Below are 22,637 nucleotides of genomic sequence, written 5' to 3'. Positions count from 1 at the left end.
AAAGAAATTTGGTGATTTTACTGAATGAATACAGAAAGAGGGGGGGAAGAAAGAATTTCCAAATAGGAGGCCAAAGAAGCAGTACCACTGGTGGGCATTTGTCTTGCTTGTGGCCAACCCGAATATGATCCCCAGTATCCCAAATATGGTTCCTCAAGCATCACTGGCTGTGTTCTAAATAATAAGTGAATAAGGAAAATAGTTTTATAATAGAACACTGAATATTTTATTTATTTGCTTAGATTTTAGTATGCCTGGCATACTTTCTGAGCATACAGAGGACCTTAAAGGTTGTTGGGGATTGACCCAGGCCAGCTGCATGAAAAGCAAGCACCCTACCTGCTGTGCTATCACTTTGTCCAAAGCTCTGAATATTTAAGTACCTGAGACATATAAAAATAAAATGTTAAGAGCTAGGTCTTTGATGTGGTTGATGTTAATGAGCATGTAATGGATAACAGGGAAATGCATGAACATTAAATAATTAACCAAAAAGAATATAAAGATTTAGCAATATTTGGTTTGGCATTAGCTGTGATTAAGTTTTGACACCAAAGCCAGTGGGACTTCATTTTAACCATCCACTCATGTTGCAAGATGAAACTCAGACCCCAATGTATCACAGTTTGACTCTTAACAGTGCCTGTGACTTCTTAATCATGGCACCCTCTTTTCCCTACAGGACACTAACAGGACCCAAGCCTGAGAATGCACTGGCAAGGACTTGGATGAAGAGTGGGAAGGGGAAGGGGTGGTAGCAGGAAAAAAAGACGAGTATCAGAAACTCCACATTTATTTATAAAAGAATGAAAAAAATAAATATTTCAAATTTAGATTAAGATAAGGGTAGCTTTTAACTGAATTAGTCTGAGGTCATAATAGGAACTTGCCCTAGATCTTTAATTTAAGATTTAAAATAAATAATAAATGGGTTACTTAGGTATTGTTTTAAAATTTTTAATAAAAGCTCTCTAAAATTTTACATAAAAGTAAAATGGATTTGGAGCCAGAGAGATAGCATAGAGGTAAGGCATTTGCCTTGAATGCAAGGTTCGAATCCCAGCATTCCATAAGATCCCCCGAGCCTGCCAGGAGAGGTTTCTGAGCATAGAGCCAGGAGTAATCCCTAAGCACTGTGGGTATGACCCAATTCCCCACCCACCCAATGGATTTATGGAATTTCATCAGGTTTCTTGGAAAGGGTGATTTAAATGATTTGGGAAACATAGCCAAGGCTAGTTTAAAAAAGCTAGATTTTAATGTGTTTATTATCTGGAAAAGAGCAACATCTGTTGTCAAAAATGAGTATGTTAAGTCATATTGCTTGAATTCTGATCTTTGTTTCATAAGTTGATTTCAACTTCCTGTTAACTAATTTCCTCATCAGTAAAATACAAAAAGCAATACTATCTTTCTTGCTTAGTTGTTATGAAATCTAAGTGAATATAATAATGTGAAGAGTATTTTTCTTTTTTTCTATTTTATTGAAACCATTATGATTTACCAAGTTCTTCATAGTTGGGATTTAGACATACAATGAATCAGGGCTAATTCCACCACCAGTATTGATTTTCTTCTACCATGTTGCCAGAGTATATTTCATACCATAATACTCTGCCCCCTCAGTCTGCCAATATTACACACCCAATTTCAGTTAAGAGTGTTAGGGCCTCTTGTTTCCATTGTTGCATTTGGCTTGGATATTTAGTTCTGTCCTTTTTTAAATCTACACCAATGGACCTAAGACTGCTTGGCCCCTGTCCCCTTTCATATTTGTGTTTCTCCTCCTCCTCCTCCTCCTCCTCCTCCTCCTCCTCCTCCTCCTCCTCCTCCTCCTCCTCCTCCTCCTCCTCCTCCTCCTCCTCCTCCTCCTCCTCCTCCTCCTCCTCCTCCTCCTCCTCCTCCTCCTCCTCCTCCTCCTCCTCCTCCTCCTCCTCCTCCTCCTCCTCTTCCTCCACACAGTTTCTTTCCTTCTCCTCGCTATATTCTGGGGCCAAGGATGTTCAAGATAACTCCCATTTAGACCATTGCATTTCTTCATGGAGTTATTCTGAAGTGTATTTTTCTTCATATTATTTCATATTTTGCTGTCTTCCATACAGTAGGTATTTTATTAATGACTTAATTATTATGTAGGTTGAATAAATTAAAACAAGATTTTTACAAACTTTTATAATGATTAAACATCTCCTTAAAAGTAATATATTAATATATTTAACAAATAACTTTTTATTTTGCAGTGTTTGGGAAATGGGAAGTAATGACAGCTGGCACCTGAATTAAGTACTTTTATAGGCAACACCATTCCAGAACTTCAGGATGAATGGGGATATGCCCCATGTCCCCATTACTACTCTTGCGGGGATTGCTAGTCTTACAGACCGTAAGTTTAGTTAATTTATCTAATTTTATATTCTGCTGTTATCAGTGATGTTTAGAGACTTTAACAAAAAATACTTGTGTGATTAAAATTACATTGATGGCACATGTGCTCCCTAGTTCTATGTGTCAGTTCTGTGCACATATGTACTGCTGGCCCATGTAGATGGTGCTTGAACACATGTTGCCCTACAGCTCCCCTCTTGAGATGTGTACTTTCTTATTTTTATGATGGATCATTTACCAGGGCTTTCTGCCAGTGGAGAATCCTGTATTCTCTCTTGAACACATTATTCTCCCTTTTTTATCCTCTCCCTCCCCTTCCTCAGAATTTCCAAATAAAAAATTGTTTTTGCTTCAAAAAATAAAAATTAGAGTGAGTCTAGATTTTGACTTGCAACATTTCCTTTAATTTATTGACATCTATATGAAATAGTTAAGTCCGTTAACAACGGATAAGACCTTAATTTCCATTTAATTCTAGGCTCTATTAAATAAGAGGTTTTTTTTGTTTGTTTGTTTAAAAGAATTAAACAGGCCAGAAATGTGGCTCAGTGACTCTCATATACTTTGCAAGTACAAGACCTGGGTAACTCAGGGACTTCAAAAAATAGGTATCAAAAGATTCTTAAATACTAAAGGGACAAATGCAAATTAAAGACCAAAGATGACACAAAGCATTAAGAAAAATTAAAGCTAAAGAACAATAAGCTTGAATATAGAAACTATATTTTAAAGAATTCATTTAAAACATTTATAGAGGGACTGTAGAGATAATACAGGCAGTAGGACACCATGCCACACAGCTGACTGAGTTCATGGCGCACCCAGATAGTTTCCCAAGCCCAACCAGGAATAAGCCTTTGTAAACCACTTGATGTGTGACCCCACAGTATAAACAGACCTCCAAAATTGCCTTCTTATATAGTGCTCTATTGTTGTCAGTGTCTTTTTAAACACTTAAAATTTGAGATTTACTTAGTTTAACACTACTTTTTAGGAACTTACTATTTTGGTTATCAATTCTGATTTTTAGTTCTTTGCAGTAGAAAAAATATCCACTGACTCTCTTAGTCCCCATGTCATTCTACCTGCATAAGTAAAGATAAAAAGATAATACTGGGGCCAGAGAGATAGACTGGAGGTTAAGGTGTTTGCCTTGCATGCAGGAGGGTGGTTCGAATCCCGGCCTCCTATATTGTCCCCCGAGCCTACCAGGAGCAATTTCTGAGCGTAGAGCCAGGAGTAACCCTGAGCGTTGCCGAGTGTGACCCAAAAACCAAAAAAAAAAAAAAAAAAAAAAAAAAAAGATAATACTAAGACCAGGGGGCCAGGAGATAGCACAGCAGTAGGGCTTTTACCTTGCACATGGCGGACCAGGACCGCTGTTGATTTGAATCCCGGCATCCCATATGGCTCCCCCGTGCATGCCAGGAGTGATTTTAGAGCACAGACCCAGGAGAAACCCCTGAGTGCTGCTGGGTGTAGCCCAAAAACCAAAAAAAAGGGGGGTTACCATAAATGATTCAGTGAAAGATTTGTAATGTACTTTGGTCACAATAAAAACTAAAAAAAATAAAAATAAAAAATAATTTTATTAACTGAAAAAAAGGGGGGGATAATACTAAGGAAGGAGAGAAAGTTAAAAGATGGCATACTTTTCTTTATGAAACATAAGATTTGGGGCTTTATTTTGAAAGCCCTATAAGAAAATTAATGTTTTTATTTTTGCTTAATCCCCCAATGCTATTTTCTGTTAATTTTAAGCTGTTTTATTGGGAATAAAATAGATAATAATTTGACTAATTTATGATCTCTAATAGGAATGCATTTGATAGAGGGAACTAGGATAAAGTAGCTCATTAAGAGATAGGCTTGCAAGTTTTATTTTTTTATTACTTAAGTACAAGGCATAAGCTCATTAAGTAAGCATACAAAACCAGATTTATTATCAAAGATTATTATTCTTTTGTCTTCCCATCATCTTAGCTATACCATATCTTTTTTAAAATTATTTTTGAGGTTCTGTAGTTTATAATGATGGCTTCTTGTGCACTTAATTCCAATGTCACACCCTTCCATCACCACTCCCATCACCAATGTACCCAACTCTCTAACAAGGACCCCATAACCCCTCCCTTTTAAATCACCAATCCATTACCAATCTCACAACTTAGTTGTGTAAATCAGTTCGCCAGTTGATTTGCCTTTTGGACCTTCATTGCTACCTAGCTGTGTAATCTTTAGGCCCACATATTAGAGAGATCATTCCATATCTATCCCTTTATTTTTGAATGACTTTGCTAAGCATAATGTCCTGCATGTTGCTGCAAATTGGATGATTTTTGGTTTTTCTTAGAGCTACATAGATGCTATTGTTATATCACATATTTGAAAAGTTTGTCTGCCCAGTAAACCCTGTTTCTTAAACAACAATTTGTTTACTTGTGAGGAGTAGCTTTGGAGTTTTTTTGGGACCCCCTGCTATCATGGGTGTGAACAACACTGTTGCCAGTCCAAGCCTTGGCCTGAGTACCATCAGAGCAGCACTTCCATCACTGGATTGAGCCCCTAAGCATCAGACCTGATACCTTCAGGTCAAGAATTGCTGGGAAAGGTCTCAACGGCTCCCATGCACACAGCAGATGGCATCCCCAGCCTCACTCCACCCCCAAAATAATTTTTAAAATTTTAAGGAGCACAATAGGGAGCTAAATTTTTTCATAGGAAGTGATATAATTAGTTATAATTCAATTGATATTTTGGAGGAGTCTGCACTGCTCATTTCTTTTGAATTGTGGTTTATTGGAAAAAGAGGAATGCCTTTTAATGGTATGTGGATATGTATAATTGTATTTTTAACCACAAACTATATATATGCTTTAGAAAGATACCTAATTTCTAATTTCTGTCCATTCTAATTGTATGATTTTTATTCCACTTAGTCCTGAACCAGCTGCCTCTTCCATCCCCTTTACCTGCTACAACTACAAAGAGCCTTCTCTTTAATGCACGAATAGCAGAAGAAGTAAACTGCCTTTTGGCCTGTAGGGATGATAATTTGGTTTCACAGCTTGTCCATAGCCTCAACCAGGTATCAACAGATCACATGTAAGTACAATCATTTTCACATTTTAATAGTTTATTATTCTTGCTTTTATTTTTTTAAGTATAAACAGTTTATATTTTAAACATATAAATCTCAGAGTTAGAATATAGCCTTATCTATAATGATATGATTGAGGTTTAGGGCATATTATTTTGAGATGATAATTTCAGTAGTTCATGAAGATCTTCCAACTTACTTGAAAAATTATAGAATTCATCAAGTTTGTAGAAGTTTTATGTTTTTTGTGGCTGTCCCTACCTTTTTTTTGTAGTATTTTTATAGTATTAGAGTGGTTAGAATTCCCAGGCAAAGGGAATGATTCTGCTTGATTTATTTGGAAAACAAATAAAACACTACATGTTTGGTTTTAGTTTTTGTTTTTGGGTCACACCCAGCAGCGCTCAGGGATTACTCCTGGCTCTGCCCTCAGAAATCACCCCGGGGGACCGGAGAGATGGCATGGAGGTAGGGTGTTTGCCTTGCATACAGAAGGATGGTGGTTCGAATCCTGGCATCCCACATGGTCCCCCGAGCCAGCCAGGAATGATTTCTGAGTGTAGAGATAGGAGTAACCCCTAAGCTCTGCCGGTTGTGACCCAGAAAAAAAAAAAGAAAAGAAAAGAGAGAGAGAGAGAGAGAGAGAGAGAGAGAGAGAGAGAGAGAGAGAGAGAGAGAGAGAGAGAGAGAGAGAGAGGAGAAGAGGAAAGGAAAGGAAAGGGGAAGGGGAAGGGAAGGGAAGGGAAGGGGAAGGGAAGGGAAAAGGAAAGGGAAGGGAAGGGAAGGGAAGGGGAAGGGAAAGGAAAGGGGAAAGGGAAGGGAAAGGGAAAAGAAAAAAGAGGGGAGGGGAGGGGAGGGGAGAGGAGAGGAGAGGAGAGGAGAGCTTAGCTTAGCTTAGCTTCAGGGGCAAGCCTCAGGGGACCATATGGGATGCTGGAACCAAACCACTATCTGTCCTAGGCTTGTCGTGTGCAAGGCAATGCCCTACCGCTGTGCTATCTCTCCAGCCCTAGAGAACATTTTCTATAAAGAAAACTATTCATTTTATCACATGTAAGGGAAAAAGTATATGCCAACTTCTGTGCATAATTGTCATGATTATTTTGACTGGCTTTTGAGTAAATCCTATTTTCTACTTTGAAACTAATGTGAATAATTCTAAAACTCATGTAGTTTAATATCTGGGCTTTTTCTTTCTCAACAATAGAGGGTGGGATGGGAGGGAAATTCTTAAAAGGACTTATATTTTTTTTGCCTTTCCTATTTTCTATAATTCTGCTACTTTCAGGAAAAACATCTTCAAAACTCCTTGATGCTGTTAGACATACTTACATGATTTGGGGGGGGGGTTGGGTTTTGGGTCACACCCCGCAGCACTCAGGGGTTACTCCTGGCTCTGCGCTCAGAAGTCACTCCTGGAAGGCTCAGGGGACCACATGGGATGCCAGGATTCAAGCCGGGAGTCCGTCTTGTATTGGTTGCATGCAAGGCAAATGCCTTACTGCTGTGCTATTGCTGCAGCCCCCAAATGATTTATTTTGATAAAAGTTTGATATTTTTTTCTACCACAGCCTTTTCTGAATTTCACTAGTGAATTGTCACTTAGATAATGTTAGATAATTAAATTGAAAAGTTTAATTAAAATTTACTTTCAATTTTTTTTCAATGCCAGAGAATTGAAAGATAACCTTGGCAGTGATGATCCAGAAGGCGACATACCAGTCTTGTTGCAGGCCATCCTGGCAAGGAGTCCTAACGTTTTCAGGGAGAAAAGTATGCAGAACAGATATGTACAAAGTGGTGAGATTCTTAATTCAAATTCATAGTATAAATTTTATGGATTTCTTCTCAAATTTAATTCCCATGTAATTAAATTCATGTATGCTTTAGCAAGCTAAACTATCATCTATGAACGCCATCATGGTCATTCCTTGTATTATGTCATGAACAGGAGGGAAACTAAGTGGGTATTTATAGTCTTAAAGTTTAATATGTAACAATTCTTTGTGAATTAGGTAGTTTAATGTGTGTACTATTAGATGTTTCAGAATGCATTAACTTTTTCAAAGAGCTTCAGAGTATTTTTAGAAAAGCATAAGATTATGAAAGTCATTTTAAAATTAATCATATAATTTAAAACATTCAGAGCTTTTTAATATTCAACCCATTTATAATTGTATTACTAACTTAGTTTTAATTTTAAAACTTATAGTAATACTATTGTTAGTTAATAGTTGACTTAATACTTTCATTGCTTTGGTAAGAGAAAACTGTTTATAATAAATAATTAAATAAAGCCCTACTTTTAATTATTTAAAAAAAATCATTTAAGCCTGATTTCTAAAACAAGTCCAAAGCTTATAGAATTAAGAAGGACCATTGAAATCAGTGCATTGTTCTGATTTGTAGCTTATTCTTTCTAGCAAACCCACATACTTTTACTGACTTTTAAGATTCTTAAAATAGGTAGAAGTGTCTGGGTTAGAGAACTCTGGAAGGTTTGACATAATTGATTAGTTGTATTGAAGATGCCATCAGAACATCCCATTGCACCTCCACCTTTATATTTTATTTGTTTGTTTGTTTAGGTTTTTTAGACACACCTGGTGTGATACTCAGGTTACTCCTGGCTGGGGGACCATATAGGGCACCAGGGATAGAACCAGTTTCATCCTGGATCTGCCACGTGCAAGGCAAACGTCCTACCACTGTGCTATCATTCTGGCCCCTATTTATTTGTTTGTTTATTCATTTATCTTTATTTAAGCACCATGATTACAAACATATTTGTAGTTGGGTTTCAGTTATAAAAAAAGAACACCCCCCCAAAAGTACACCCCCTTCACCAATGCAACCTTCCCACCACCAATGCCCTCCATCTCCCTTCTCCCCCATCCCTTACTTCAAGATAGGCATTCTCTTTCTCTCACTCACTACCATTGTATGATAGTTGCCAGTGTCGTTATTTCTCTAACTGAACTCACCACTCTTTGTGGTAAGCTTCATATTCTGGGCAGGTCCTTCCAGCCCTCATCTCTACGGTCTTGTGTATTATTACAATAATGTCTTTTTTTAAAAAACCCATAGATGAGTGAGACTATTCTGTGCCTATTTTTCTCCCTCTAACTTATTTTACTTAGCATAATAGTTTCCATGTCCATCCATATATAGGAAAATTTCATGACTTCATTTTTTCCTGACAGCTGCATTGTGTAATATGTACGACTGTTTCTTTAGCCATTCATCTGTTAAAGAGCATCTGAGTTGTTTCCAGATTCTGGCTATTGTAAATAATGCCACAATGAATATAAGTATGCAGAAGGCATTTTTGTGTTGTGCTTTTGTATTCCTAGAGTATATATCCCTAGGAGTAGTATAGCTGAATCATATGGTAGCTCAATTTCCAGTTTTTGAGAACTCTCCATATTGTTTTCCATAAAAGCATTCCCACCAACAGTGAATGAGAGTTCAGTTCTCCCCATATCCCCACCAGCACTAATTGTTCTTGTTCTTTGTGATGTGGCATGAGATGATACCTCATTGTTGTTTAGATTTGCATCTTCCTGATGATTAGTGATGACCTTCACCTTTATTGGTAGCACCAAGAACTGCATGTTCCATTTCCTAGTTTTGTTTTTTTTTATTGCTAACGTGTATCTTTTATGTTCTTAATTAAAGACTTAATCTCTATTCCTCCAAAGTGAATTCATAGGAATTCTTCCTAAAATCTTTAAGCAAATTAAAGTCAGGTATGCAGATCAGGAATCTGTCTTCACCAAAATTAAGACAGCTTGTAGTGGCAGAAAAACCAAAAAGACTGGGGGAAAAATGGAGTTACACATACGGTAGTTTGTGAAAGATTGTAGGAGTGAATGAATACATAAAGGAAGACAGATTGATTGAAAGATTAATATAGAATCTGAGTTAAAAAAAAGAATGAATAAAGGATGTCTTCTAAGAACATTTATACTTTATACAAAAAGTAATTTAATATTTTTAACTTAAGTTGTTGTTGTTATTGTTGGGTGAAACTTCCCAAGCAGCACTTCAGGGACACGGAGGGCCACTCCTGAGAAAGTATATGGCTCAACTAAGCCAGTGCTTGGTCCTGGTAATGTGATAGTTGGAAACCAAAAGGGCCTTCCCCAGCAGTGCTTCAAGAGGAACATGTGGTACTAGGATTAAATTTAAGGTTTGGCCTGTGTTCTGCCTCTTTGAGTCATATTTCTGGCCCATTATTTTTAATGCTTAATCTGAGTAGTGAATTACTCTAATAAAACACCTTTATGGGAATATTTGATTTAGTCGCATATTTTGTTTTGTATTTATATACTTAATTTTTAAGCTAAAACATTTTATGTCTCTGTGCCCTACTTTACAAAGACATTTACAGATTCACAATATGGCAGATTTTTTCATTTTACTGATGATATAACTTTAAAATATAAAGCCAGAATCTTATTTGCTAAGTGTAAATGTGAAGTGCACATTGGAAAAAGTAATAATATATAAACATTTGAATCATAGTTGCTTAGAACTTTGAGATAGAAAGAACTGTTAGGATTTAATTATCCTTTTGTTTATTTTTAAACCATTTTTACTGGGGTACTAGAATTTGCAATATCACACTTTTCATAGATAGAGCATTCCAAAATCACACCCATCACTAAAGTGCCCTCTTCCCTCCACCAGTGAGTGTCCCAAACTTCCCAACATCCCTTGCTCCCAGGTAAGCTCACTTTGTTTTGGAACCCACACCAGTAGTGCTCATTGGTTACTTCTGGCTCTGTGCTCAAGAATCACTCCTGGCAGCTTCAGGGGACTATATGGGATGATGGGGATTGGGATGATGGAGATTGAACGCAGGTCGGATACGTGCAAGACAAATGCCGTAATCACTGTGTTGTCACTCCAGCTCCTGTAAACTCAGTTTTATAGATTAAAAATCTTCAGTTCTGTTGTTTTATTGGTTATTGTTCCCTTACTATGTTTTTTTTTTTTTATTTCATATTTGGGATGTCTTTCTTTATTGTGGAGATGGTAACTCTTAAACATATATGTGAATAGAACTAAAATCAATTCCACAAAATCATATATCAGTGATAAATTGATAAAGTAAAAAAATTTCAAAAACTAGATTTTTATAGACATAATGTTACAAAATTAACATTGTGAACCATTTTGTGCTAATAATTTTAAGATTTACGTGAAATAAATAAATCCTACAGATGTAAAATTTAGTAAGAGTGAAGTGATTTAAGAAAAATTTTAGGGGAGAATCTGAATACTCCCCAGAAAAAGGCCAATTAAAATTGACTATTTCAAAAGGAAAACTTAGTGATACATTTTGAGCCCTTCATTCATACACTGTCTTAGAGCTAGAATTTCCTCTGTAATATTTCTGGCATCTGAACATGTAAATACTATTTGAGTATTTCATGTGAAAATCAGTTTTATTAATTGCAAGAAATGAAATTTGGGAAATAAAAGATAATGCTTAAAGTACCCTAAAAGAGATTGGCTATTCAAATAAAGTTCAGGGACCAGGGTTCTCTAGGCTCAATTCCTGACCTCACATGACCTATCATGTGTTAAAGGGTATATTCCTGGAGACCCCCAAGTATCTCTAGTTGTGGCTTCAGAGCACCACTAGATGGCCCTGAAGTTCTTCAGAAGCATTGTAAAACCTGAGCATCGATACATCCTTGGACCCTAACATTGAACTGCTGGCCTTTTTAACCAAGTATTGCCAGGATGAGTACCCCTTGGGTGGCCCCCAAAAAATATCAGGGTTAATCATAGATTTTTATCTTTGAGTCTAAAATTCTAAATATCAAACATTATGCATCTTATTTAACAGTTTTGTGATGCAAAAAGAACTGTCAAAATCATAGTTATCCTCTTTATTCAATTATTTTTTATTATCAACTCTTACTATGTTGTAAAGAATTATTGTGATTAAAAAATAGAAGCATTCTTTTTTATATCAAAAATACTTTCACTTTCTTTGGCGGAAGAAGGGGCCCACATCCAGCAGTGCCTGGGTCTTTCTCCTGACTCTGTACTCTGGGATCACTTTAGCGGTGCACAGGGACCATGTGGCATGCTGGAGATCAAACCCTGGTTGGCTGTATTCAAAGCAAATGCCCTACCTGCTGTGGCCTCTGTATCAAATGCTCTGGCCTTTATATCAAAATACTTTCAGATGAAAGTTGCAGAAACTCTGTAAGCTCTAAATATAGTGCTTTAAAAACTTAAGGACTAAATCATAATGTAACAAATAGCACTGTGAAATTAAGTTCTTAAGGACAGAAGATATATGTAATGAATGGAACAAGTTCTTACATAGGCCTACAGTAGAAAATGTATATTTGGTCAGGTATTAGATAAAATGATTATTTTTTTAAGTTTTATGTTTTTTTTTTTGTTTTTTTTTTTTGGGCCACACCCGTTTGACGCTCAGGGGTTACTCCTGGCTATGTGCTCAGAAATCGCCCCTGGCTTGGGGGGACCATATGGGACGCCGGGGGATCGAACCGCGGTCCGTTCCTTGGCTAGCGCTTGTAAGGCAGACACCTTACCTCTAGCGCCACCTTCCCAGAAGTTTTATGTTTTTTAAAGAAAATTTTTGTTTTGGGGCCACCCCCATCAGTGCTTAGGGTGTACTATTTGTTTTTTTTTGTTTGTTTGTTTGTTTGTTTGTTTTTGTTTTGTTTTTTTGTTTTTTCGGCCCACACCCATTTGATGCTCAGGGGTTACTCCTGGCTAAGCACACAGAAATTGCCCCTGGCTTGGGGGGACCATATGGGACACCGGGGGATAGAACCGCAGTCCTTCCTTGGCTAGCACTTGCAAGGCAGACACCTTACCTCTAGCGCCACCTCGCCGGCCCCAGGGTGTACTATTTGTTCTGTGCTCAGAGATCACTCCTGGTAGGTTAAGGGACTATTGTGACAGGTATTAAACCCTCTCATCTGCATGCGAGGCAAGTACCTTACCTGCTGTACTGTCTTTCCAATCCTGTTTTCCTTTTATTTTTTTTTTTTAATTCTTAAGGCTAAATAATGGGTTGTTGGGTTTTTTAGTTATTAATCCTGATTACTTATCTGATACAGGGTGTCTGGTTGAACTTGAAATCTATAGTTTATTTTGATTTTTAAAATGAAAATGTTTTAATAAAAAAAACTAGAATTTTAAATTTGTAAAGCTTATAAAATATTTGTAAAACATGTTTATTTAAGTCACTTAAAGGATATTTTAGCATTTGAAAGGTAACATGTTTATAATTTTTGTATTGTACAGGAATGATGATGTCTCAGTATAAACTTTCTCAGAATTCCATGCACAGTAGTCCTGCATCTTCCAATTATCAACAAACCACTATCTCACATAGCCCCTCCAGGTAATATTAATATATATACACACATATTAAAATATTATATTTGTTTATTAAATGCTATAGAATGTAATAAATATACTTGTGAATATATAGTGCATGCATGTGTTATGCATACAGCATCATTAAAATTTGAAATGTTTATTCTTAATGTAAAGTAACTGCATGAATATTTACCTTCAAATATTACATGTGGATTGCCACATCTAATGCCATTTGGTGGAGGGCGGAGCATTGACAAAACAAGTAAATGTGTGAATATTATGTGGATTGCAGTATTGCTTAACAACAATGTTTTTGTTAATAACAATGTTATTGTGCTGAAATTGTGGCATTCTAGTATACTTATTTAAAGTAGCCATCTTTATAAATTAATTTTATAAATAATATGTTCAAATAACCTATGTGTTTGAGATAAGTTCTAGAGTAGAATATATTTTCTTTTGTCTAGCTTTATATTCATTAAATAGCTAAATTCTTACGTAAGTAAGCTTTTTTTTTTAATAGTTTAGTCTACTTTTGTGTGTGTGTGTGTGTGTGTGTGTGTGTGTGTGTGTGTGTGTGTGTGTGTGTGTGTGTGGTTTTTGGGTCACACCCGGCAGTGCTCAGGGGTTATTCCTGGCTCCAGGCTCAGAAATTGCTCCTGGCAGGTACGGGGGAACCATATAGGACGCCGGGATTCAAACCGATGACCTCCTGCATGAAAGGCAAACGCCTTACCTCCATGCTATCTCTCCGGCCCCAGTTTAGTCTACTTTTTAGGTATTTTTTAATTACTTGGTTTCTAAAACATTCTCATAGATTATACACAATTTGGGAATTTTATGGTGACATTTAAGAATATTTACTTCATATCATGATAGACTTCATATGACTTTTTGCCTTTTAGCCGGTTTGTGCCACCACAGACAAGCTCTGGGAACAGATTTATGCCACAACAAAATAGCCCAGTGCCTAGTCCATACGCCCCACAAAGCCCTGCAGGATACATGCCATATTCCCATCCTTCAAGTTATACAACACATCCACAGATGCAGCAAGGTAAGAAAACAGTGTGATTATATAGAAAATGACTAATTTCAAGAAAAGTATGTATGTAACTCAGATTTACACATTACTCTGTTTATTAAGATAAGACTTAAATGATAAAAAACATATTACACTTATCATTTGGGAGTTCTTTATTTGGGACATAAAAGGATCAATATTCATTTGATTCTTTAGATCAGGGTCTTCAGACACCAGTCAACAGAACCCAGGTGTAGAAAAGTTTTAAAACCCACTGGTGTGACTGGAGTGATAGTACTGAGGGGAAAGGTGCTTCCCTTGCATGTGGTCAACCTTAATTCAATCCCTAGCTTCGCATATAATCACCTGAGCTGCTCAGAGAGGCAGGAGTAACCCCTGAACACTACCAGATGTGACCATAAACATACAAACAAAAAAATCACTATTTACTACTCTGAATTATAACTGCCAGTCCATTGATCAGTATACAAGACAATTCCCACTTTGTAGGTGTAAAAGGATCAAAAAAATGGGGTTTTAGATTATCTTTAAAAAAAGGAAACCAGTCTAATAATTGGTATTTTGTTTTATTTTAAATTTGACTTTTTTCCCCTTCTTCTTTGGTTATAATAAACATTGGCTTTGGTATCAAACCAATTAGTTCCTTTTTATTCCAGTGTTGGGCATTCATTAGTAAACTAAGGATCTCATGGTTACTAGGCATAAGTTCTATCACTTGAGTTATTTTCAGCCCAATGAAAGCATTTGGAGGAGTGCAACCAGGATGGAGGGTTGGGTTTTTGGACAGCACCAACAGTTCTCAAGGGGGATTTGTGGTGCCAGAGCCACAGCAAAGCAAATGCCTTATCCTTGGTCCCAAGAATTGTAATTTTTGTTTGTTTGTTTTGGGGCCACGCTGGGCAGTACACAAGGCTTACACTTGACTCTATGCTCAGGAATCATTCCTGGCAGTCTCGGAATATGGAAGGCTGAGGGGAAATTCATGGTTGACTGTGTGCAAGGCAAGCAGGCTGCCCACTGTAATGTTGCTCCAACCCTAAGAGTTACATTTTAATTGACAATGGTATGTAGCATGAAAATTGCACTATAAAGTGAATTCACAAGTAGAGAAAATTTAGATTTTTTTTTTTACTGGTTCTCAATTGAAGTCAAAAGTTGATATTGGTAATTATACACAATTTGAAATTTTATTGCCTTGGGTTACATGTCAAGGCTAAAAAAATAATATTTAAATTTATTTGTACTTTTGAAGACAAAATATGAGAACATCAGTGTATTTGTCCCCAATAACTGCAAACTTTTTTTTTTTTTTTTTTTTTTTTTTTTTTTGGTTTTTGGTTTTTGGGTCACACCCGACAGCGCTCAGGGCTTACTCCTGGCTTTACACTCAGAAATCGCTCCTGGCAGGCTTGGGGATCATATCGGATGCCAGGATTCAGACCACCACTCTTCTGCGTGCAAGGCAAATGCCCTACCTCCATACTATCTCTCCAGCTCAACTGCAAACATTTTAACGTTTGTTGTCAGTTCGAATGTGTGTCTTGTTTCTTATTATGTGTAGAATGTCATTTATAAACTTTTTGAGGGAGTTGCCTCCTAAGCAGTGCTTAAAAGGCCCAGCGGGTCACTCCCAGTAATATTTGTCAGCTGGACTCACTTGGCCAATTGAGTCATAGGTGGTTCAGTGCTAAGTAAGACCTGGTGATGAGGCATGAGAGAATGCTATGGAGTTGGAGTTAATTTTTTTTTTTCTTTTGGTTTTTGGGTCACACCCAGCAGCGCTCAGGGGTTACTCCTGGCTCTATGCTCAGAAATCACACCTGGCATGCACAGGGGACCATGTGGGATGCCGGGATTCCAACCCCCGTCCTTTTACATGAAAGGCAAACGCCTTACCTCCGTGCTATCTCTCCGGACCCTGGAGTTAGAGTTAATTTATTTTTTTATTTTTAGGCCACACCAGTGATGTTCAGGGGTCTTTACTCTTGACCCTGCAGTTAGAAATTACTCCTGGTGGTACTTTAGAGACCACATGAGGGGATCAAACTTGGTGGGCTGCATGCAAGGCAAGTGCCTACCCTTTCTACTGTCATTCCAGCCCTATAAACTTTTAAACTTAATAAACTTATCAACTAACTCAACGTAAAACTATAAGTCAGCATAAATGCCTTCTGGGCCCGGAGAGATAGCACAGCGGCGTTTGCCTTGCAAGCAGCCGTTCCAGGACCTAAGGTGGTTGGTTCGAATCCCGGTGTCCCATATGGTCCCCCGTGCCTGCCAGGAGCTATTTCTGAGCAGACAGCCAGGAGTAACCCCTGAGCACCGCCGGGTGTGACCCCAAAACCAAAAAAAATAAATAAATAAACAGAATAAATGCCTTCAAAGTTATAGAATCTGGTGTGGGTACAAAACATTATGTGTGTGTGTGTATATATATATATATCAGTGTCTTTTACTTAAGTAATATCCTCTGAAATATAAAAGTCTGAGGAAACTTTTAAACGGAATTAATACGATAAACATGTTTAAATAGGTACATTTTAAAAATGGAAATATTTTCACATAGATATTTGTGAAAATGAACATATATATTTGAAATCATAGTGGTTATATAGCAGGTTGAGTGCTTGCCTTGTACACGGTTGACCAGGGCTCAATCCTAAGCAGCCCATGTGGTCTCCTAAGCACTACCAAGAGCAATTCCTGAGTTAGAAAATAACTTGGTAAGTACAGGAGTAACCCCTGAGCATCACAGGCTGTGTGGAATAAACAACAAAAATGAATACTTTGAAATACAGGGAAAGATAAGAAAATTTCTTTGCAAGCAACTCACCCAACTTTTAGTCACTGGTACCCCTTGTCATTTCCCAGAAGCAGTCTCTGAGCACAAATCAGAAAAATGTATTTCCCACAACTGGGTTGTGGAATCCACAGGGTAGAAAAACAATGAATACCGTATTTTCCGGCATATAAGCCGACCCCCTAATTTTGCAGTTAAAACTAGGTTTAGGTCTATATTCGCTGTATCAGACAGAACATTCCTGTGCTGCAACTGTATGTACCACAGTGAGCCAATCACAACAAGCAAAGGTTCAAAGGTTATACTGTAACAGACTTTCTCTCTGACTCTGGCCAATCTGAGCAGGCTTTTTACAGTGTAGATTCAGGTCCAAAACATTGTTTAATTTGCATGCATAAAAAATCTGCTTTGATTGGCTGAGTTAGAGAAGCAGTCCGAGCAGCCTTGCCGTGATTGGTTCCTTATCATAGGCACCTTTTCTGGCAATTCCCTGGTGGCGTCAGATGACCCCCGATTTTCGGTTGACTTTTTTTGTTTCAAAAGCCGTCTTATACGCCGGAAAAAACAGTATATTGAAATCAAAAGAGAAGTACTGTTTTAAGGCCTTTTGGTAACATAATATTTTTTGAGAATTCTCAGACTTGAGGAACTGAAAATGTTACTTAGATATTATCCCTATCCAGATTGTGAATTTATTTAAATAACATTTTGTGTGGGGCCGGAGAGAAAGCACAGCGGTAAGGTGTTTGCCTTAGTACAGGGGTCTCAAACTCGTGGCCCGTGGACGTTTGCGGCCCTCCGTACAACATTTTGTGGCCCTGCCCTAGCCACAGGGGTCCTCAAATTTTTTAAACAGGGGGCCAGTTCACTGTCCTTCAGACTGTTGGAGGGCCAAATTATATTAAAAACAAAAATTATGAACAAATTTCTATGCACACTGCATATATCTTATTTAGAAGTGAAGAAACAAAATAGGAATAAAAACAATATGTGGCCCACGGGCCATAGTTTGAAGACTCCTGCTAGAGGAATCATTTTTTGTTTTGTTTTGTTTTGTTTAGTTGTTTGGGTCACACCCCCCAATGTTCAAGGCTTACTACTGACTTTGCATTCAAGGATCACCCCGACTTTGCCTCCTGCTGCCCCCAGGTAAATTGAGTTTGAGACCCCTGCTAGACGCAGAAGGATGGTGGTTCGAATCCCGACATCCCATATGGTCTCCCGAGCCTGCCAGGAGCGATTTCTGAGCATGGAGCCAGGAGTGACCCCCTGAGCGCTCTCTGGTGTGACCCAAAGCAAAAACAGAACATTTTGTTTATTAAAGATCATATGGATAGGTAGATGAACATTTTGTTTATTAAAGATCATATGGATAGGTAGATCAAATACAAAGATCCCAATAAAGCATGTATACACTTTGAGGAAGGAGGCTGGGACTCCTGCCAACTTGGAGGTTCTCAGAGCTTATTATTGGTGTTATGCTCAGGGATTAGCCCTTACATTGCTCAGGGTACTATACCTGGTACCAGAGATTAAACTGTTGTCTGACTTATACAAGGCAGTATATTAAACCTTCTATAATGTCTCTGACACAAATAACATACATAAATTTGCAGGTATAGATTTCTCAGCACCATTTTTTTTAATTCGTCCTTGTTAAAATATGGTACTATCATGTACTTTCCATTTGTTGCTATGTTCCTTGGCTCCTTATCAAATCTCACTTCATTATAATATTTCTTTTCTTTTGTGCCTTCACAGTATTATAAAAAGTCTTTATTTCTTTAAGGCAGTTTATATCATTTCTTTTTTCAAATTATTTGACCTATTTTGGGGCTTTTATTCTTCAGGATGAATTTTTAGAAGTTAGGGTGTATAAACTTACTGCTTGGAGTTTCTACTGATTTTATGTTGAATTTAAAGATTTGAGGGAAATCCCCATTTTTACTCAGAAGATACATCACCTAAAAGTGATACCTTAGCAATAGAGAATCCTTCATATTGACTAAGGTATTACCAATGCTCAATGAAAGTGGTGATTGATTATAGGAACTCATGCCTTCTCTTTATTCAAGGAGGGGAATAATATTTCTAATTTTTTTACTTTTAACAAATTAAATGTACCTGCTTAAGATTTGTTCAGTGAAAAGTTAGGAATGCAGGGATAGGAGCGATATCACAGTGTGTAGGGCATTTGCCCTTGTACATGGCTGATTCAGATTTGATCCCCGGCATCTCATGTGGTCCCCCAAGTCTGCCAGAAGTGGAGAGCCAGAAATAAAGCCCTGAGTACAGCCAGAGGTGGCCCCCAAAATTAAAAAAAATGTTATTAAAAATATTTGGAATGAAGGTTCAATTTTTTTAATAATATCTTTAAAGACACACCATGATTACAAACATGTTTGTAGTTGGGTTCAGTCTTAAAAAGAGCATACCCCTTCACCAGTGCAACATTCCCACCACCCCCTATGTCACTCCTCCCCCACCTTCTGCCTTCTACTTTTCTCACTCATTAACATTGTCATAATATTATATTTCTCTAACTGCACTCACCTCTCTTTATAGTATGCCTTATATTTTGAGCTAATCCTTCTAGCCCACATCTCTATTGTCTCTGGTTATTATTAAAAATGTCTTTTATTTTTCTTAAAACCCATAGATGAGTGAGACTATTCTGTGTCTCTCTTCTTCTGACTTATTTCATTCACCATATTAGTTTCCATGTACATTCATGTATAGGAAAATTTCATGACTTCATCTCTCCTGACTGCTGTATAGTATTTCATTGTATATATGTGCCATAGTTTCTTTAGCCATTCATCTAGTTGTTTCCAGAGACTTGCTATTGTAAATAGTGCTGCAATGAATATAGGTGTGAGGAAGGGATTTTTTATTTTCCTCCAGCCTTTTATTTTGAGTCTACGTTTGTTCTTACTATTCAAATGTATTTCTTGTAGACAGCAGAATGTTGGATTCAGCTTTTTGATCCATTTTGCCACTCTGTGCCTCTTAACGGATGCATTTAGACCATTGATGTTGAGAGAGATAATTGTCATGGGATTTAGTGTCATCTTTGTGTAGATGTTTAGTGTGTCAGTTTGTCTTTTAAGGCTGGTTTTGAGTCTGTAAAGTTTCTGAGCTGTTGTTTATCTGTGAAGACATGTATACTTCCTTCAAACCTGAAAGTCAGTCAGGCTGGGTGCAGTATTCTAGGTGAAGCTATCACTTCATTGAGTTTTGTGACTATGTCCTTCCACTGCCTTCTGGCCTTGAGGTTTTCTTGTGACAGGTCTGCTGTAATTCTTAAGGATGCTCCTTTGAATCCAATTTCCCTTTTTGATTTTGCTGCTTTCAGTATTCTGCCCCTATCTATAGGATTTGTCATTGTGACTAGGATGTATCTTGGTGTGCTTTTCTTCGGATCTCTTTTACCTGGTACTCTTCTGGCATGCAGGATTTGGTTGCACGCTGTCTTTAGCTCTGGGAGTTTCTTTGTAATGATGTCCTTGACTATTGATTTTTCCTGAGGATTTTTCTTCCTGGGTCTCTGGGACTCCAATGATTCTTTTTATTTATTTTTTTTTGTCCCCCAATTCACAATACAGACCAGGCAAAGGGCCTGTGTTGAGGTGTATATGGGATGCATTTACTGTACCTCCTCTTTCTATACAATCAGTGTAAAAAACACAGCCTGTGGTAAGAATTGGGAGGCCTTTTTTTTTATTATATATATATATGTGTGTGTGTGTGTGTGTGTATGTATGTATGTATGTATGTATGTATGTATGTATGTATATAAATTATAAAATCCTTAACCAGTGCAACATTCCCATGACCAATATCCCAAGTGTCCTTCCTCCCCACCCCACACCGGCCTATACTCTAGACAGGCTTTCTACTTCCCTCTTTCAGTCACATTTTGTTATGGTAGTTCTCAGTGTAATTATTTCTGTGACTGCACTAAATGATCCCTGTGGTGAGCGTCATGTCGGGAGCTGAACCTCCAGTCCTCCTCTATTTTGTCTCTGAGAATCATTACACAAATGTTTTTCATTTTTCTCAAAACCCATAGATGAGGGAGACCATTCTGTGTTTATCTCTCTCCCTCTGACTTAATTCACTCAGCATAATAGATTCCATATACATCCTCTGCACCTCAAAAGAAATAGTGCCCAGAATACAAGAGCCACCCACTGAGTGGGAGAAACTATTCACCCAATACCCATCAGATAAGAGGTTAATATAAATATTATGTACTACAATCTGGGGACTTGAGGGACAAAGCAATTGTACATAGGTTCTGTTTTATTTTTCTTAATGTTCTTTGGCTGAAAGTTCAAAGTTAAGATATCAGCAATAGGACTACTGAGAATTCTGTTTATGGGTGATTGTCCTTCCACTGTAACTTTACCTTGTCCTCTTTCTTTGCCTCTTTGTTCTCATAATTAAAAATAAAAATAAAAAGATAAGGGGTTAATATCCAAAATATACAAGGCACTGACAGAACTTTACAAGAAAAAAGCATCTAACCCCATCAAAAAATGGGGAGAAGAAATGAACAGACACTTTGACAAAAAAGAAATACAAATGGCTAAAAGGCACATGAAAAAAATGCTCCACATCACTAATCATCAGAGAGATGCAAATCAAAGCAACTGTGAGGTACCATCTAAGCCACAGAGATTGGCACACATCAGGAAAAACGAGAACAAGCAGTGCTGGCGGGGATGTGGAGAGAAAGGAACTCTTACTCACTGCTGGTGGGAATGCCGTCTGGTCCAACCTTTGTGGAAAGCGATATGGAGATTTCTCCAAAAGCTGGAAGTTGAGTTCCCATACGAACCAGTTGTACCACTCCTAGGGATATATCCTAGGAATACAAAAATACAATACAAATATCCCTTTCTCACACCTATATTCATAGCAGCGTTATTTACAATAGCCAGACTCTGGAAACAGCCTAGATTCCTCTCAATAGATGAATGGTTAAAGAAACTATGGTACATATACACAATGGAATATTATGCAGCCATCAGAAGAGATGAAGTCATGAAATTTTCCTATATTCCAATGATTCTTACGTTGTTTCTGTTGAATTTGTCAAGGACTTCTGTTTTCATCTGTTCACATTGAATATTTTTTCCATCTCTTCATATTCTTTGAGTATTTTTCCATTGTCTGGTAGTTTTTTTTGTTCTTTATTAATGTCTTTATATAATTTTATTACATACATAATTGTAGTTGGGTTTCAGTCACATAAAGAACACCCCCCTTCACCAATGCAACATTCCCATCACCAATGCCCCAAATCTCCCACCTCTCTACCACCCCAGCCTGTATTTGAGACAGGCTTTCTACTTCCCTCATTCATTCACATTATTATGTTAGTTGTCAGTGTAATTATTTCTCTAACTGCACTCATCACTTTTTGTGGTGAGCTTCATATTGTGAGCTGGAGCTTCCAGCCCTCATCTCTATTGTCTCTGAGAATTATTACAAAAATGTCTTTTATTTTTCTTAAAATCCATAGATGAGTGAGACTATTCTGTCTCTCTCCCTCTGACTTACTTCACTCAGCATAATAGGTTCCATGTACATCCATGTATAGGAAAATTTCATGACTTCATCTCTTCTGACGGCTGCATAATATTCCATTGTGTAAATATACTACAGTTTCTTTAGCCATTCATCTGTTGAAGGGCATCTTGGTTGTTTCCAAAATCGAGCTATTATAAATAGCATTGCAATGAATATTGGTGTGAGGAACGGATTTTTGAATTGCATTTTGTGTTCCTCAGAGTGGAATAGCTGGATCATATGGGAGTTCAATTTCCAGTTTTTTTTAGGAATCTCCATATTGTTTTCCATAAAGGTTGGACTAGACAGCATTCCTACTAGCAGTGAGAGTTCCTTTCTCTCCACATCCC

At 37.5% G+C, this 22,637-nt stretch overlaps 1 protein-coding gene and 1 non-coding gene across 2 annotated transcripts in view; one reads left to right on the top strand and one right to left on the bottom strand.

Annotated features, from left to right (window-relative positions):
• The window catches only part of NIPBL (NIPBL cohesin loading factor), a 207,921-nt gene that overhangs the window by 68,416 nt on the left and 116,868 nt on the right, over nt 1-22,637 (top strand). The window contains exons 2-6 of the mRNA XM_049768359.1: nt 2,241-2,383; nt 5,325-5,490; nt 7,158-7,285; nt 12,788-12,887; nt 13,771-13,922. Coding sequence (XP_049624316.1) covers nt 2,320-2,383; nt 5,325-5,490; nt 7,158-7,285; nt 12,788-12,887; nt 13,771-13,922 — 610 coding nt within the window. The 5' untranslated portion in view covers nt 2,241-2,319. The remainder of the gene's footprint in view (nt 1-2,240; nt 2,384-5,324; nt 5,491-7,157; nt 7,286-12,787; nt 12,888-13,770; nt 13,923-22,637) is intronic.
• LOC126002560 (small nucleolar RNA SNORA51) lies at nt 20,291-20,423 on the bottom strand. The gene has a single exon (XR_007493247.1). It is a non-coding gene; the product is annotated as a small nucleolar RNA SNORA51 (small nucleolar RNA).

The sequence above is a fragment of the Suncus etruscus genome, chromosome 2 (assembly GCF_024139225.1).
Source record: "Suncus etruscus isolate mSunEtr1 chromosome 2, mSunEtr1.pri.cur, whole genome shotgun sequence".
Lineage (NCBI taxonomy): Eukaryota > Metazoa > Chordata > Mammalia > Eulipotyphla > Soricidae > Suncus > Suncus etruscus.
This window is presented reverse-complemented; position numbering and strand designations above follow the sequence as displayed.